This window comes from Crocodylus siamensis, chromosome 5 (assembly GCF_052110815.1).
Source record: "Crocodylus siamensis isolate JL-2025a chromosome 5, ASM5211081v1, whole genome shotgun sequence".
Taxonomy (NCBI): domain Eukaryota; kingdom Metazoa; phylum Chordata; order Crocodylia; family Crocodylidae; genus Crocodylus; species Crocodylus siamensis.
Genome location: NC_143399.1, coordinates 173,626,255 through 173,642,362, shown reverse-complemented (window position 1 = coordinate 173,642,362; position 16,108 = coordinate 173,626,255). Strand labels below are relative to the sequence as shown.

The following is a 16,108-nucleotide window of genomic DNA, read 5'->3' as shown; positions in this document are numbered from 1 at the left end:
TGCTGCCTTGTTGTGCTGGCTGGCTGCGATGATGCGGGGAACCACGATACTCTAAAGTGAGGTCGGGTTACAAGCCCCAGACGGGCTTGGAGTTTGTTATGAGCAGGAGGCTCTATTGTTTGGGTTGCAGCCATCGGGCTTGAGTTTGTTACAGTTAAACCGGAGGACTGGGTGAGGCTGTAGGAGAGTGAGGAGGCCTCAGCGGGGCTCCCCAACAGCTTGGGGGTTCCAGGTGTCCAGTGAGGGCACAGTGCCAGAGGGGCACTATTGTTTGTGCCGGGGGCGTGGTTTGCGCCGGCGAGGCGCGGCGAGAGGGGTCAGAAACCCCAGCCCATACGGGCGGCGTTTGCCCAGTGTGGGCAACGGTGGCCCAGTGCCAGAGGGGCACTATTGTCGGCCCCAGAGAGGGCAAGGCCCCAGAGTGGGGCAGAGAAAGAGTGCGAGGCGCGCGGTGTCGGCCCCAGAGCGGGGCAGAGAAAGAGAGAGCGTGAGCAGGTGAGAAACGCCGGTAGTAGGGCGGCGGTAGCGAGCCGGACCCAGGGGGCACCGGTAGTAGGGCGGCGGTAGCGAGCCAGACCCAGGGGGCGCCAGCAATAGCCGGACGCCGGCGAGACAGGCCCAGGGCGCAGGGAGCTGGCTGGAGGATAGGAGCCCGGCCCAAGGGGGCACCAGGCGGGCGAGGAGCCCAGGGTGCCCGAGAGAGAGAGAGAGAGAGGGCACCAGAGGGGCGAGGGACCGTACAACGTCCCCGGAACAGCTGCGAGGCTTGGGGCGTGCTGAAGGGGAGGTTGGAGGCACGCATAGCCCTTAAGGCAGGGCGCATAGTGATACCCCATTTCGGAGTAGGGGCAGGAACATCGGTACCGTTAACTAGGGGAACAGAGGCAGCCTCCCATACAACTTATTTGTCATCAAAGTCATGGCGGGCAAGGATTCGAGGGTGCCCAGTCCACCCTAAGTGACGGTAGGGGGCGCTAAGGAGTTCACGGCTGCTCCTAGGCCCCACTCCGCTCACAGGTGCCTTCAGTTAGGTTACTGGATGGGAACCTGTATACAGTTTATGGGACTGTTTAAAGATAAAGAGTATATTTGGATGTGTGATTTGGCAATCCACTTCTTTTTACAAACTACCTTTTAATAACCATACATTTTTCTAAAATGTTGCATGAAGAATATTGTGTGTAGGCTGACATTTGAGTAGCACAATTACTACCTGCTATCAAAGGAGGAGGAAATTTTGCACAGTAGGAAGGAATATAATGTTTGTCACGTTGCAACAAACTGTTGGAGTGATTACTGGTACTTACCAACTTGACACTGCAGGGAATTTTTTTTTCTTATTTTTCTGGGTTTGATTGTTTTTGAACAAAACCTGTCAACCATATCCTTTTACCTAATTCCCTATTATTGGGGCAGAAACTGTATATACACATATATTATGAAGTTATTCACTTAAAATCATTTCCTTCCCCTTGTTTTTTTGAGCTCCAAGAGGATTTTTACTCCTTTTTATTCCCCTCTCTCCCCCTTTTTGAATGTATTTTAACTGGGGCTGACAAATAATTAAAAATAATTGCAGTTAGTTGCAAGATTTAAAAAAAGTAGTTGCAGTTAATTGCAATTTTAACTACACAGTTAAACAGTAGTCAGCACCCTCCTGCCCAATAGCTCGGGGCCCAGGCACCCTGCGGCTACTTCCCAACGCCACCGACAGTGCACGGCCCTAGCCCCAGCCCTAACCCTAGTCCTACCCTGTGCTCGCCTCTAACTTGCCCTGGCCAAAGCAGACCATCTGGAACCTGTGAGAACAGCCCCAACACTCGCCTGCCCTGCGCCTGCTCCAAACTCACCTGCCCATGCTGAGCAGCAGCCAGGCAGAAGCTGCTGCTGAGCGTGGAGAAAAAGCGGCCTTTCTCCCTCACCACTGCCTGGCTCTTCTTGCTGCAGCTGCCTAGAGCCTGTGCTGGGGCTGCCCCATGGCTCCTCTGCACTGCCATTGCTGCCTTGGTGGGTGGCCTGGATGTGGCAGTGACATCAACAGAGAGGAGCTGCAGGGCAGCCTGGGCATAGGTTCTGAACAGCTGCAGCAAGAAAGGCTTGGCAGCGGTGAGGGTGAGGCTGGTTCTGTCCAGCCGCTGCTGCTGCTGCTGCCTCTCAGCATGGGCAGGTGAGTCTGGAGCAGGCATGGGGCAAGCTGAGGTCGGGGCTGTGCACAAAGGTTCCAACTGGTCCAGAGCTGGTCCGTTGCTCAAAACGATGTGCCCGATTTAACGTGATTAAAAATATTAGAAGGTAGAGAGATCTAGCCATGTTTAATGTGGAGAAAAAGTGATTAAAGGAGAGACATTATAGCAGTCTTCAAATATCTGAAAAGCTATGTAAATTGCCTCCAGTTTCTTAAAGGTGCTATGCCTATTAAAGTAGGAGAAAAACTCTTTTCCCTTGCTGCAGAGGGTGACTCATGAATCACTGGATTTAAATAACCATACAGCAGATTTAGATTATAGAGCAAAGGGAAAAAATCCTTGCTGTTAGAAAGTAAGGAAGTGAATAAACTGCCTAGGGAAATCAGAGTTACTTTCACTGGTGGTTTTCTGCTAGACACTGGATAAGCACTGGACAGAAGATATAGGAATAGCATTGCTGCAGTTGTGCAGTGGGTTGGACCAGATAACCATTGAGGTCCTTTCCAGCATTATGGTTCTGAATAAACCGTAAGAGCTACCCCAAATTTTCCGAAGCATAATAATGTCATAAAAAGGCAACAACGTGTACTGCATATTTTGTACTGCAGAATGGAAAATTCTAACAGCGCTAACGTGTTTAGAGTGTATCCAAGGGAGTTAAGTCACTATATATTTTTTTTCAAGAAAGGTAAGAGAAATCCAGCTGAGAGATGAAAAATGTATCATAACGCAGATCCTCAGATCTTAGGAGGAAATGCATTATGCAACACACAGCTTGATGAAAGAGTATACTCTAGTGATGGAAATGAATGACACGCATTGAATGCCATATCTTTTTTCGTGTGGGTGGGACTGCACTAAAAGCAAGTTAGTGATTAGAGTGGGTGTTATGGCTGTTTCAAGGCGGGCAGAAGGTAGGTGGTGTTGAATAAATCAATTAATTGAGAAAAAGGTGTTGGCACAAGACAGTGACTCATTGAGCAGTTAAACAAGGTTTGGGGTTTGAGTATAGAGACGTTTACCTGCTTCACCCCATGGCAAGCAATCGCCCTTAAAATCTGTTTAACTTTTTGTTGTAACACGGAGAAAAATAAATAATAAAACATAGTTCAGCCATATTAAATGTAAAGTATTAGGTGAGCCTTTTCAGTTAACAATATTACTTATTTTTCTCTAGAGAATTGTTATAAGAAAATTCCTGTTTAGATAGGATTAGGAGAATAAAAGTACATGGATTGAGACTGGGTGAAGTTTTCCGTGCTGTTGCTGTTGTTAAAATCCAGTCCTGCTTACCGAGCGAGCGACAGGGGCTTTAATGATCTGGGAGCACTCTGATTGGTAGTCTCAGCAGCCAATCACAGTGTTTACTGAAACAACCAATCGGAGTGCTCTGCACACAGACAGCCAGACAGCCAGCCACGCCTAGGGCAGTGGGGGAGGGAAGGGTGGCAATGTGGGGCTGGCTGTGTGCAAACTTGATGGGCAATTCACTAGTTTTATTTAAATGATTGAGGCACTGGTAGGCTTCTAAATTGCTTTAAAATTGTAAATGTGTCAGTGAAACATTGTGTTCAACTGATACTTGCTTATATTGTGCCACTTCATTGTAATTACGGAAAAGATGTGGATCTTGGGATTTTTAACCAGAGAACTGGGGGGGCTTGTCGTGGTTAATCAGAGTATTTACAATTTTGAAACAGAAAAAACCAGGAACCCTGATGCTCAAGACCATGTTCATTTTTAGAATAAAGGTAAAGTTTTAGATTGTAGGAAAAAATGGATTTGAAAGGTTTTGCAGAATTTGCTGACTGAATATTTGTTCTTATTGTCCCCTTCCAACTGCCTGACAAGTTCAGTGGATATATTACTGAGAGACTAAGAGAAATTTGGTTTCCGTGTTTGAGATCAGAAAGACTTGGAGTCTAAAGCACAATTCCTGGAGTGGTGGTTGAGAATTGTGATCTCTGAAGTCAAGAACTTGGAGGAAAGATGAATCTATCTAAAGAGTAGCAGTTCATTTTCTTTGCAGGGTTAAAGGTGTCAGCAGAAAAAGTAGACATTTTGTGTATGTTAGTGTTATTTTTATAAATGCATTTTTTTCTTATGTTGTTCTTTGTTTTTTACTGTTATGATTAAATAGTACTTTGCTAAGAGTTCCTATATTTTTATTTAATTACATGAATTAGAAGTTGCTAAATCTGAAAAGGGCTCAAGGGTGCAGAGGAACAGGAGGGGTGCAGAGGTGGCAGCAGCTGTGGCTCTGGCCCTGACCCAGGATTGGAGCTGGAACCAGAGCTGCAGTAGCTGCCTGCCTCCCACTATGCCTCATACATGATTCCAAGATGAGGATCTCTTTTCCCCATGTTAAATGGGGGGAGGGGATTCATCTTGGAATTGAGTAAATATAGCATATATTTTTAAACACAGTAGGTTCTTGTTGACAGAATGTTCAATTTTGTATTCCATATCATATGACAGAAATCTAGAAATAGTCTAAACTGTCATCTACTTCTAGCAAACATTTTAAAAAAGGTGTTGTTTCTGCCCCACATCTTCAAAGTGGTATATTTAGTAGGGCAGTTCATTCTAATTTGAATCATAACCTAAATTCAACAAGAGCAGGTGATATTATTAGAGCCCAACACTTAGTTATTCCAATATTTACACACCAGCTGGTTAAGCTCAGAAGTGCATTCCAGTTTCACTTCAGTCAGAAGTGAAACTATTACCATGAAAATATTTTGGTGTCCTACCTCCTATGCTGAAGAGCAAAAATCATTTTGTACCTGCAGTGGATGGATGTGAAACAGTGACTATCACTAAAATAAGAAAAGGGAGTAAAAATTACTTTGATATTTCAGAAGACATTTGCATAGCACATTTGCTGAACCTTCCAGTATGTCTTGGTAGGCATACCATACCATGCAGAAAAGTGAGGGGATCCAGTTATCTAAAATTAATCAGTTTTATTATTCCCCTATTCATAGACTGCTTAGAATTGATGCCATGATTCATTATGAATCTTGTGACATAAGTAACCATTTTCTTTAATCTTGTTCAGACATCAATAATGTCCCTGGATCCACACCTATATGCTTTTGTGAAAGAATGAGCAATAGACCTGGCCAAAACTTTAGAAGAAAAATCACTCAGTTGCTATCTCAATATGCCAGAACAGCCGCAGAAAGCCAGTTTAGATCAAAAGAAGTCTCTTAAGTGAGTTAAACCTCAAAAAAGAGCCTTCAAAAAGTGGAAACTTGGTTATTGTACTAGGGAGGGGTATAAATAAAATATGGGAGTGTAGGAAAAAAATTAGGAAGGGCAAGCTACAATTTCAGATGGAACTGGCAATGGACATAGGCAATAAAAAGGGATTCTGTAAGTATGTCAAAAGTATGAGACACACCTGAGAAACCATATGTCCTTTACAGAATACAGAATCTAATTAGGGATATTGCAGACAAAACTGAAATATTGAATGCCATTTTTTTCACTTCACTTTTCACAAATAAGGTCAGCTACTAGATGTGTGCAATTGACAGCTAAGATAGGAAAGGAAATGGACAGCCTAGAGTAGAAGACCAAGTTAGGGATTACTTGAAGAAGGTGAACACTTTGAAATGAGAAGGGCTGTATGGGATGCACCGTAGTGTACTAAAGACTTCAATGAGGTAATATTGGAGCCATTGGCTATTCTCCTTGACAACTTGCAAAGGTCAAGTGAGTTCCTGGATGATTGGAAAAGGGCAAATGTAGTGCCCATCTTGAAGGAGGGGATGAAGGAGGATACGGGGTGTCGCATACCAGTCAGAACTCAATACCTAGAAAGATCATAGACCAGTTCCTGAACAAATCCATTGTGAACCACTTAGAGGAAAACAAGATGATCAGGAACAACCAACATGGATTCACAAAGAAAAAAATCATACCTTAACAACCTGATTTCTTTCTATGATAAGATGATAGGCTCTGTAGATAGGGAGCATTAGATGTGACATGCCTTGACACAGTCTCCTCTGACATTCTCATCAACAGGCTAAGGAAGTAAGGACTAGACAAAATTAAGGTAAATAAATGACTGAGTCATTGTGTTAAGTGAGTAGTCATCAATGGCTAGATGGATGGAGGTCTCTAGTGGAGTTCCCCAGGGGTGTGTTTAATGTCATTAGTAATGATTTGGGATTGAGTACATGCATGGCGAATTTGAGAATGACACTAATTTGGGTAGAGTTGCAAACCTTTGGAGGGTAGGGCTGGAATCTAGAATGATCTGGATAAATTGGACAGCACTCATGAGGATTTACTTGGAGTACTGTATCCAGTTTTGGGCTGCACACTTGAAGGATATGGATAAATGGGAAAGAGTCCAACACAGAGCCACAAAAATGATTAGAAGTATAGGAAGCATAATTTATGAGGAAAGGCTGAAAAGCTAGGGTTATTTAGTGTGGAAAAGAGAAGACTGAGTGGGGATTTGATAAGTCTTCAGATACCCGAAGGACAGTTTATAGAGCAGATAGATAAAGATTGGCTTTTCTTTGCAGCTGTAGGGCACAGGACTAGGAGCAATGGCCTCAAGCTGAGGTAGAAGAAATTTAGGTTGGGGATTAGGAAGAACTTTCTGACTCTGAGGGTGGTCAAGCATTTGGAACAGAGTACCTGTAGAAGCTCCATCACTTGAAATTTTCAAGAGCATGTTGGAGAGAGATTTGATCAGTTTAGTTTAGTCAGGGGTGATCTTGCCATGAGCAGGGAGTCTGTAAGGTTCCTTTCAGCCCTACCTTTTCCTATGATCCTGTGAAGTCTGTTTTTCATCTATAATGTAAAAAAGATTTAATAAGAAAATGCATCGTTCCACATCAATTTCTTTTCCATTGGAAATCAACCTGCAAGGCCCCAAGCTCTACTACTGCTTGGTCTAGAGGCATTTCTACTGTAGCATGAACTGGCATACGTTTTCATGTTTTTAAAAATCACTCCTTGTTGTATGTGTTCTCTTTCTGGTTTTGATTCTTCTCTCTAGTGACATACCTGGCATTATCTGTCCATAGTCCACAAAGATCTTGGAGTTTCCGTGAGTTTGTGCAGTTCTTACTTGACTTGGGACTCTTGACTCCTATTATAAGTTCTCTGTACTATTGCAAGACATCTTTTTTTAACATTAAACATTTTTATCTATACTGTGGTTTCAGAATAGGCTACACTATATTGGTACAGCTCACTTTTTATCATAACGCATTATATAGTTCCTTGGGTGTCAGTGCAGTAGTGTAGATCAAACTTAGGATGTGTTCAAAATAATTTTCTAATTGTTTTCATTACATCTAGCAATTCATATTTTGCCTGTTATTTTGTGTATTAAGGGCATATCACCTGGTTTGGTTATGAAAGCCCTCGTAGCTTCTGGGACTATATTCGAGTTGCGTGCCGTAAGGTATCACACAATTGCATCTGCAGCATTGAGAACATGGAGAATGTCAGTTCTTCTAGAGCCAAGGTAAGAAATATAATATATTCAACATTTTTCTATTACAATATTTACTGGATGTATGGTATGGGTTTTATTTTATAATCCAGAAGATATTAATAGGTATATCCTGTAAAATCCTTTACAACTTTTAAAATAACTACATATTTAGGAAGTATTGCCAGGCTTATAAATCATCTCTATGTAAATATCACAAATAAAATGGTACAACAATGAGCTTAGTTCTTTGCTTAAAAAATTAAGTACGATAATCCTCAAATCTCTCTATTGAACAGGGTTTTACCCTGTTACAGGATGATCCTCTTTATACTATCTAGCATGCATGATTTTATTAAATGGAGTGAATCATGCCTGCTGTGATTAATATTAAAATGGGATATTTGTGCTGTTTTATGTTCAGACTAATATACTTTGAGTAAATGATAACCAAATATCTACTGTCTCTTTAATGGATATATAATTTATTCGTTAACAACTGCCCATATGTTTTTTGGAACCATTCCTTGTGTTTTGGACCATGTCTGGTTTTCCATTCATCAGTAATTTTTAGCAAGTTCAAAAGCAAATGTGCGACACATTTCTTTGATCATTTCTGCCATGAAATCTTGAGTTGCCAAAGGATCATTAAGTAATATGTGTCCAGCAGTTTATAAAACCTGGTTATCAATATCATCCTAGCAATATATGATTGCATTTGTCCAGTATATTTTCTATAAAATCTCACCATATTTTCACCAATATGTATTGCTGTTCAGTATACATGTGTTTTTAAGCTGACTGGTGTAAAGTAACATATCCTCCGTTCATTGTGCTACCGACAGTTGTAAGCCCTCTTTTCCAAGCATTCCTCTACAATGGACACTTCAGGAAACTGTATGCAAAAATAGATATGAACTACTGTTATATTGGTTGTTTCCTAAATAACCACAAGTCATTGTTTCTATGAAAGTTTAGCTTTTTCTGTAAAACTGATTTGCTGGAAAAGATGAAAAATGTTATATCTGATTTTGAAGGAGTAATCTAATGGGCAAGTGAGCTAAGTAAAGTTTAGATTTGATTGTTAAATAAATTGGAAAATGTTCTTGGAATAGCTCACCAAATGCTTGCATTCCTCAACTTTTCTGGTCTTGAAAACGCACTGCTTTTTTATTTGAATCAAAATAGTTTTCGCAGTGGTTGTCACTGATGGAAGGAAAAACCCCCCCTGTTCTATCCCAAAGCTTTGCAATAACCTTTCATAAATAAAGCGAGTAAATTTTTTGAGAGCGTGACTTATTAATTCATTATAACCTAGCATATTTACACAATAACCATATTTCTTATTTAGTAAAGAGTTGCTGCTTGGACTGCATTAAAATACCCCCCAAACCACTGTTGATTTGGAATGTCTGTTTTAATGGGGCTTATAATGTTTGGAACAGTGTACTGTGTTAAATGAGTCTTTGCAATTTAACTATGCTGAGTCCTGTATTATATTCTGTATAAGTTCTTTTCTGAATTTTGTATAAAAACATTTTCTGTGTTTTTTTTTTTAAATGGTGGAGTTTTTATCTCTGGGTATGGACAAACAAACATACATTTGAAGTACTCCAAATCCTGGTCCATTTAGCAGCCTTCAAGTTTGGAGTGCTTCAGGTCCATGCAGCTCCTGAGCCTCTGGGATGCATCAAAATGACTATGAAGATATACAGGAACAGTGTCATCCACCCCCCTGGCTGGAGCTTTTCATGCCTCTGAAGGGGTACCCATAGACAGCTCAGCACATGAGAGCAAGGATCCTTACTGGTTCTCTGCCTCATTCTTCTCTTCTTCCTTCTCTCCCCCGGCCCCCCCCCCCCAGTATAGTAGTTCGACATTTTAAACTGCACAGCTTCTCTAGGTTGTTTGAAACGCAGATGCATCAGAATTTTATAGAATCTGTTGCTTATGTATACATAAATATTTTCTGGAGGATTGACTTCTTGAAGTCTGGAAAACTTATTGCTAGTGTTTGAAGCATGGCATAAAGCTAAGTGTTTTCTGAATTCTTGGATTTCCTTAGATGTTTATTTAAGGGAATGTTTGGATTGGATAAAAATATAGCCCTTGTGCTAATGACAGCTTTTTGATGGTCTGGCAAATTTTTACTCCTGTGATTTTTAAATTATTTATGCCTTATTTATGCAAAAGGCTCCTGGGATATTGTGAAAAATAAAAATGACAATTCACACTCCTGTCTAGTTTTCCAGTTTAATTTAGATGAGGGACATTTAACTTGCATGGCTCCTTTTTTGGCTGGCATAAAAAACAGACACTTAAGTGACTAACGGCAAATGTTCATATTGGACAAGACTTCAAACCAAGTTCCGCTGTATTCCATCAATATATTTATCTATATCAAATGACAACAAAAATGTATCTTTCTCTTGATTTGTTTCCACAAGCGTGATTTAATATGTTATTATCCTTAATGAACACAGTTCATATAAATTGAGATAATGGACTATAATCTGATCTAGCATTTTTGCTAGAAATTTTGTCATGGGGCAAAGAGCTGCATATATACTTTTTAATTTTTAGTAACAAGATGATTTGCCATGTTAAATTGGGGATAGGTTTGCTGGATGTTGCAAGTCATGATGGTCTGCTTAAATAATGTAACATTATGATTACTGTAAATACACTGTTTGAAATACTGTGTCTTTTGAATTCTGACTCTCTGCATTAAACACACAGTGTTTAAGTTAGCTTGCTTAACTATAAAAAACATGTCCAAATGCCCAGCAGTCTGTCCAAGTTCTTTAACACATTTATTCTAGAAGTAAGGACTTGCTCTGCCCAAATTTTTCAACTCTTTCTAGAGGTGTATGAAATCAGAGATTGTTGACAACTGTAATGATTCACATATTACTTCCAACTCTACTTTGCCACAGTATTAAGAATCTTGATGTGTGATCTAAACTGTGCACTTTCTAATTCATTAATGCGGGTTAGGAGCATGTGTTTTGATATATACTTGGCTGGTAGCAGTGAATTATGAGTTTAAATTTTAATTAGAAAATGTATGGGCTGTATTTCTAGCTATTTATGAAAAATAAAAATTATTAATGGTTTTATACACGGGCAGACCCATATTAGATTTTAAATATAGGTAAAAATACCAATATGTCAACAAGCTGAGGTAGAATATAATACAGTGTTGGAAAGGTGCACTACAATACGTGGAGAGTCTACAGAATTTTCAAATCTGTTTGCACTAAGTCAGATTTAAACACTTCTATGACATACACTATCTATAAAGATTAAGAGTAGAAAATATGTTTGTGTTGTCTTACAACAGCATTCAACTAAGAATTGTGACCTAAGAATCTTTAGCCTAAGTAATACGTAGGCCCCTCTCTTGCTCTGTATGCCTGTATCTGCAGGCATATCACATGTAAAAGTAAAGATTCTTGATTCACAGTACTTATTTCAGTGCCCCTGTAAAATGACACAAACACGTTCTCTACTTTTTTCTTCTCCTTATCACTGTAGTAGGCAACACATTTATATTGTTAATGGCTTTTCTCCTCCAGTTGTATGGGTCTGCTTTCCAGAAATACAAATGAAAACTGAAAAGTGCTTCATTTTATTTAGTTTAAGATTTTTAATGTTATTTGTTCTTCCTCTTAGGGCAGAGCCTGGATCAGAGTAGCACTTATGGAAAAACATTTGTCTGAATACATTTCTACAGCTCTGAGAGACTTCAAAACAACCAGGTGTTCTAATGTTTTACTTTTTTTTTATGCTAAAATTTTAAAATGTTGCTTCAGCAAGGGATTTGGGTCTGGGAATGAACTTGCCATTTAATCAAAAATCATAAGCAATAAATAGTTCTGTGCTTGCATGCTAATCTAGAGACTGATATTTGTTTGTTAGCATTTGCCATAATTCAAAACTTCTGTGTCCCTTTCTGATTATAAAAGCTGTTGAAGCTTTGTTTGAAATTGTGTGAATTACATTTTTGTAGAGAGAAAATGTTTCAGCTTCCAGGGAGACTTATACTAGTCCCACTGCTGCAGGTTCACTAGTGAATAAAAGAAACCAAATAGCCTTTATTCACTGTCTGATGGTTGGTCAAACAGTGCATCTTTACATATGCATTCTTCTTCATAGACTGGTATATGTATAAACATAGCTGGATATTATTCCTTCCTCTTGGGTATCAGTGTATTACCATTCTAATCTGCTCTGTTGTTCCCATAACTATCTTGTCAACTGTCAAGTTACTTGGGGAAGCTGCACCTTGATTAAGGCAATACTGAATAGAGGGAATTTTTAACAGCTTGACTTCTATACCTCTCAGTCTTTCAAGGGTTTTCATCACGTTCCTTGTTAGATTTCCAAGGAGGGTCTGACAATCAGAGGAGAGACTACACTACCTCTGAAAGACACTAGTTCTGGTAACACAGGATATAATTTATGCTTCCAGCTCCTGGGAACTCAGACCAGGCATTTCCTTTCTTGTTATCCAAGGTCTACAAACATAGCAACTGGATACTTCGTTGTCTCTGGCATTGGTACCATCATAGAGGGAGTATCTGGCTACAGTGACTCAGCCCCTGCTCTAGTGACGTATGGGAATAGGGCAATTTGGAGGACACCACTGATTTTTCTCAAGAAACTAGATTTGCATTGACAAGCTTCTACTAAACACCCTGTTAGCTACCATGAATGTCACTCCTCTATACCATCATAGCATACTTCCTCCCCTCCCCACCCAGACAGATTACAAGCCATAAGACATGTTCTCCATGACCATGACACCACTTCTGTTTCAATCAAGCTTTCTCATTGTCCTCATGCACATCTATTTCAGGTTTCACTCCTATACCTACAAACAAATGGTACTGCCACAGCCATATGCATAGCCCCCGATATGCCAATATCTTTATGACAGACCTTGAAGTTCACTTCTGCTGCTGCCCTTTGTTTTTTCTGGTATACCTAAGGGACACTTGTGTGGACATATGAGAAGGACTCTCTAGACGGATTCCACCAGGACTTGAACAACTTTCACTCCTCCATTAAACTGACTCTGGAATACTCCACCCAACATATTCATGTCTTGGACACCTTTGTGAAACTTTGCACTCACCACATGACCACCATATTGTATTGTGAATTAACCAACTTCTACAGCTACTTCCACATTACCACATGTCTAAGCACATCACTAGATCCAGCATCTACACAGCTACACTCTTCATTGCAACCAGATTTGCTCCAGTCTTACTTACCAGGATGCACACATTTATGAAAGTGAACAGAGATTTCTACACTTCCAATCCACAATTCATAGCACTTGAATCAAGAGGCAGACTCAGCCCTCACCCCAATCTGTTACAATACCAACCCTGTCACAAAAAGAACAAAATCTTTTCAGCTTGAACACCTTGGACACATTAATGACATCCAGCCTCTCAGGGAAAATAATGATCATCTCAAGCTAGCCATGGCGATGAGCCTGTTCTGGTTTATAGGCAGTCCCCCAATTTCAAGCAGTGTCTCTCCAGCAACAGATTACGTAACTCCAGTTTTTCCCAAGGCATCAGGCCTTGTTCCAGACCCCAATGCCAACTGTGCCCCCTCATCAACAGAGACCACAATCACCTAGAGCGCAAAAACATCCAGCACACCTACTGGCTGGGAAGTGACCCTCTCAGCAGCACAGAAGCAGAAAGGGATTTCAGAGTCATAGTGGACTCCAAGATGAACATGAGTTGTCAGTGTGACAAAATCATCAGGAAATCTAATTGCACTTTATCACACATCAGCAGATGCATAACTAATAGAACCAAGGAGGTGATACATCCCCTCTATGTGACGTTGGTCAGACTGCAGTTGGAGTACTGCATCCAGTTTTGGGCACCGTACTTCAAGAAGGATGTTAATAAACTCAAGAGGGTCCAAAGGAGAGCCACTCGTATGGTTAGGGGCTTACAGGACAAGCCCTGTGAGGAGAGACTGAGGGACCTGTACTTCTTCAGTCTCCGCAAGAGAAGGCTGAGAGGTGATCTTGTGGCTGCCTCCAAATTCATTAAGGGAATGCAGCAGGAGATCAGAGATGCTCTCTTCACCAGGGTGCCTCTTGGGGGTAACAAGGAACAATGGTCACAAACTGACAGAGAGCAGATTTAGGCTAGATGTCAGGAAAAACTTCTTCATGGTAAGGGTAGCCAAAATTTGGAATGGGCTTCCAAGGGAGGTGGTGCTCTCCCCTACTTTTGGGGGGTCTTTAAGAGAAGGCTGGATAGGCATCTGGCTGGGGCCATCTGACCCCAGCACTCTTTCCTGCTTAGGTAGGGGGCTGGACTCGATCTGTTGAGGTCCCTTTTGACCCTAGCATCTATGAATTTATAACTTCAGAGTAGCTGTTTTTAAACATTTTCAAAACCAACTTGGATGCAAAAATTTGGTGCAAGAAAACATGGTTGGATTGTAGATTAACAATCCACACGGGATTGCGGTCTGCACGGAGATGATGGATTCTTATCTCATAAACGAAACTAGTTTTTATAATCATGATGGCCTTCAGTAGATTAACTACTTTGTTTACCTGGATTAGGGTGGAAAGCACACACATGAAAACTTTGGCCGATGTACCTTTCATAGTAGAAAATGATAATAAAAACATCTCTATCAGGCAATTTTAAACTTGAAATTTTAAAATAATAATTAGAGAAAACAGAATCTAGCTTTTCTTCTTTGCAACATGTACTCTATACCAGTTAAAGTGGTTCACGTGGGGCAACGAGAGGTAAAGCGCTGCTCGACCTGGTACTGGCTACTGGGGATGACCTAATCGGTGACCTAGTGATTGATGGGAAGCTGGGTGACAGCGACTACGGGCTGAACACCTTCACCCTCCGCCGTAAAGCCGGCAAGTCAGTCAGCAACATGGAAGTCCTCGACCTCAGGAAAGCCAACTTTGACAAGCTCAGGAGGCTTGTCAGTGAGGCCCTAAGGGACTACTAGGGGACGGGAGTTCAGGAAGAGTGGTTGCTCCTCAAGGTAGCAATCCTAAATGCACAAGCTAATTCTGTTACATCTTGGAGGAAAGGCAGCAAGAGGGCACAGCAGCCTCCCTGGCTCTCCAGGGATCTAATGGACCTCCTGAGGCTAAAAAGAAAGGCCTACAAAGGTTGTTAGATGGGATTCACCTCCAAGGAGGAATATTCTGCACTGGTCCAGTCCTGCAGGAAGCAAACCCGGAAAGCCAAGGCTGCAACTGAACTCCAACTAGTTTCAAGCATCAAGGACAATATAAAGTCCTTTTTCAGATATGTGGGGAGCTGGAGGAAAAGCAAGGGCAACGTTGGACCCTGCTGAACCAGAAGGGACAGCTGACAACTGATGCCCAGGAAAAAGCCAGCCTATTAAATGGGTACTTTGTGTCGGTCTTTCATCAGTCCCATGGGACACCCATGCCTGCTACGGGGCAGGGAAGTCTGGGTGAGGGAGATCCCCTGCCCTCCATTAATGCTCATGAAGGAACATGTTGAGAGGCTGGATGCCTTCAAGTCAGCTGGCCCTGACAATCTACACCTCAGGGTACTCAAGGAGATGGCAAGCATCATAGCCCAGCCTCTGGCACGGATCTTGGAGAACTCCTGGCGCTCTGGTGTAGTGCCCAAAGATTGGAAGAACGCCAATGTGGTGCTGATCTTTAAGAAAAGGAGGAAAGTGGATCTGGCAAACTATAGGCCCATCAGCCTGACTTCTATCCTGGGGAAGATCTTAGAAAAGTTTATTGAAGAGGCCATCCTTAATGGATTGGCCAATGCCAGCATCCTGAGGGATAGCCAGCACGGGTTTGTTGGGGGTAGGTCTTGCTTGACCAATCTCATTTCCTTCTACGACCAGGTGACCTATCACCTGGACAAGGGAGAAGAGATTGATGTCATACATTTTGACTTCAAAAAAGCCTCCAATCTGGTATCTCATGATCACCTCTTGGCAAAACTGGCCAATTGTGGCCTTGGATCCACCATGATTCGATGGCTGAGAAATTGGCTCCATGGTCAGACCCAGAGGGTAGTAATTGATGGAAGTCGATTGTCATGGTGCCCTGTGACCGGTAGGGTCCCCAAAGGCTCTGTCCTTGGACCCATATTGTTCAACAGCTTCATTAATGATGTGACATTGGAATCAGAAGCGGAGTGGCCAAGTTTGCCGATGACACCAAACTTTGGGGCAAAGTGTCCACACCAGAAGACAGGAGGGCGATCCGGGCTGACCTGGACAGGCTCAGCAAATGGGCGGACGAGAACCTGATGGTGTTTAATACTGGAAAATGCAAGGTTCTGCACCTTGGGAGGAAAACCTGCAGCACCCTTATAGGCTTGGCAGTGCTACACTGGCTAGCGCTACGGAAGAAAGAGACTTGAGGGTCATCATTGACCACAAGATGAAC

General features: G+C 41.7%; 1 protein-coding gene across 5 annotated transcripts in view; it reads left to right on the top strand.

Annotated features, from left to right (window-relative positions):
• Nucleotides 1–16,108, top strand: part of RUNDC3B (RUN domain containing 3B) — an 87,232-nt gene that overhangs the window by 15,110 nt on the left and 56,014 nt on the right. For all 5 annotated transcript variants that reach the window (XM_090047182.1, XM_090047181.1, XM_090047179.1 and 2 more), the window contains exons 3-4: nt 7,550–7,683; nt 11,326–11,411. In XM_090047182.1, coding sequence (XP_089903308.1) covers nt 7,550–7,683; nt 11,326–11,411 — 220 coding nt within the window. The remainder of the gene's footprint in view (nt 1–7,549; nt 7,684–11,325; nt 11,412–16,108) is intronic.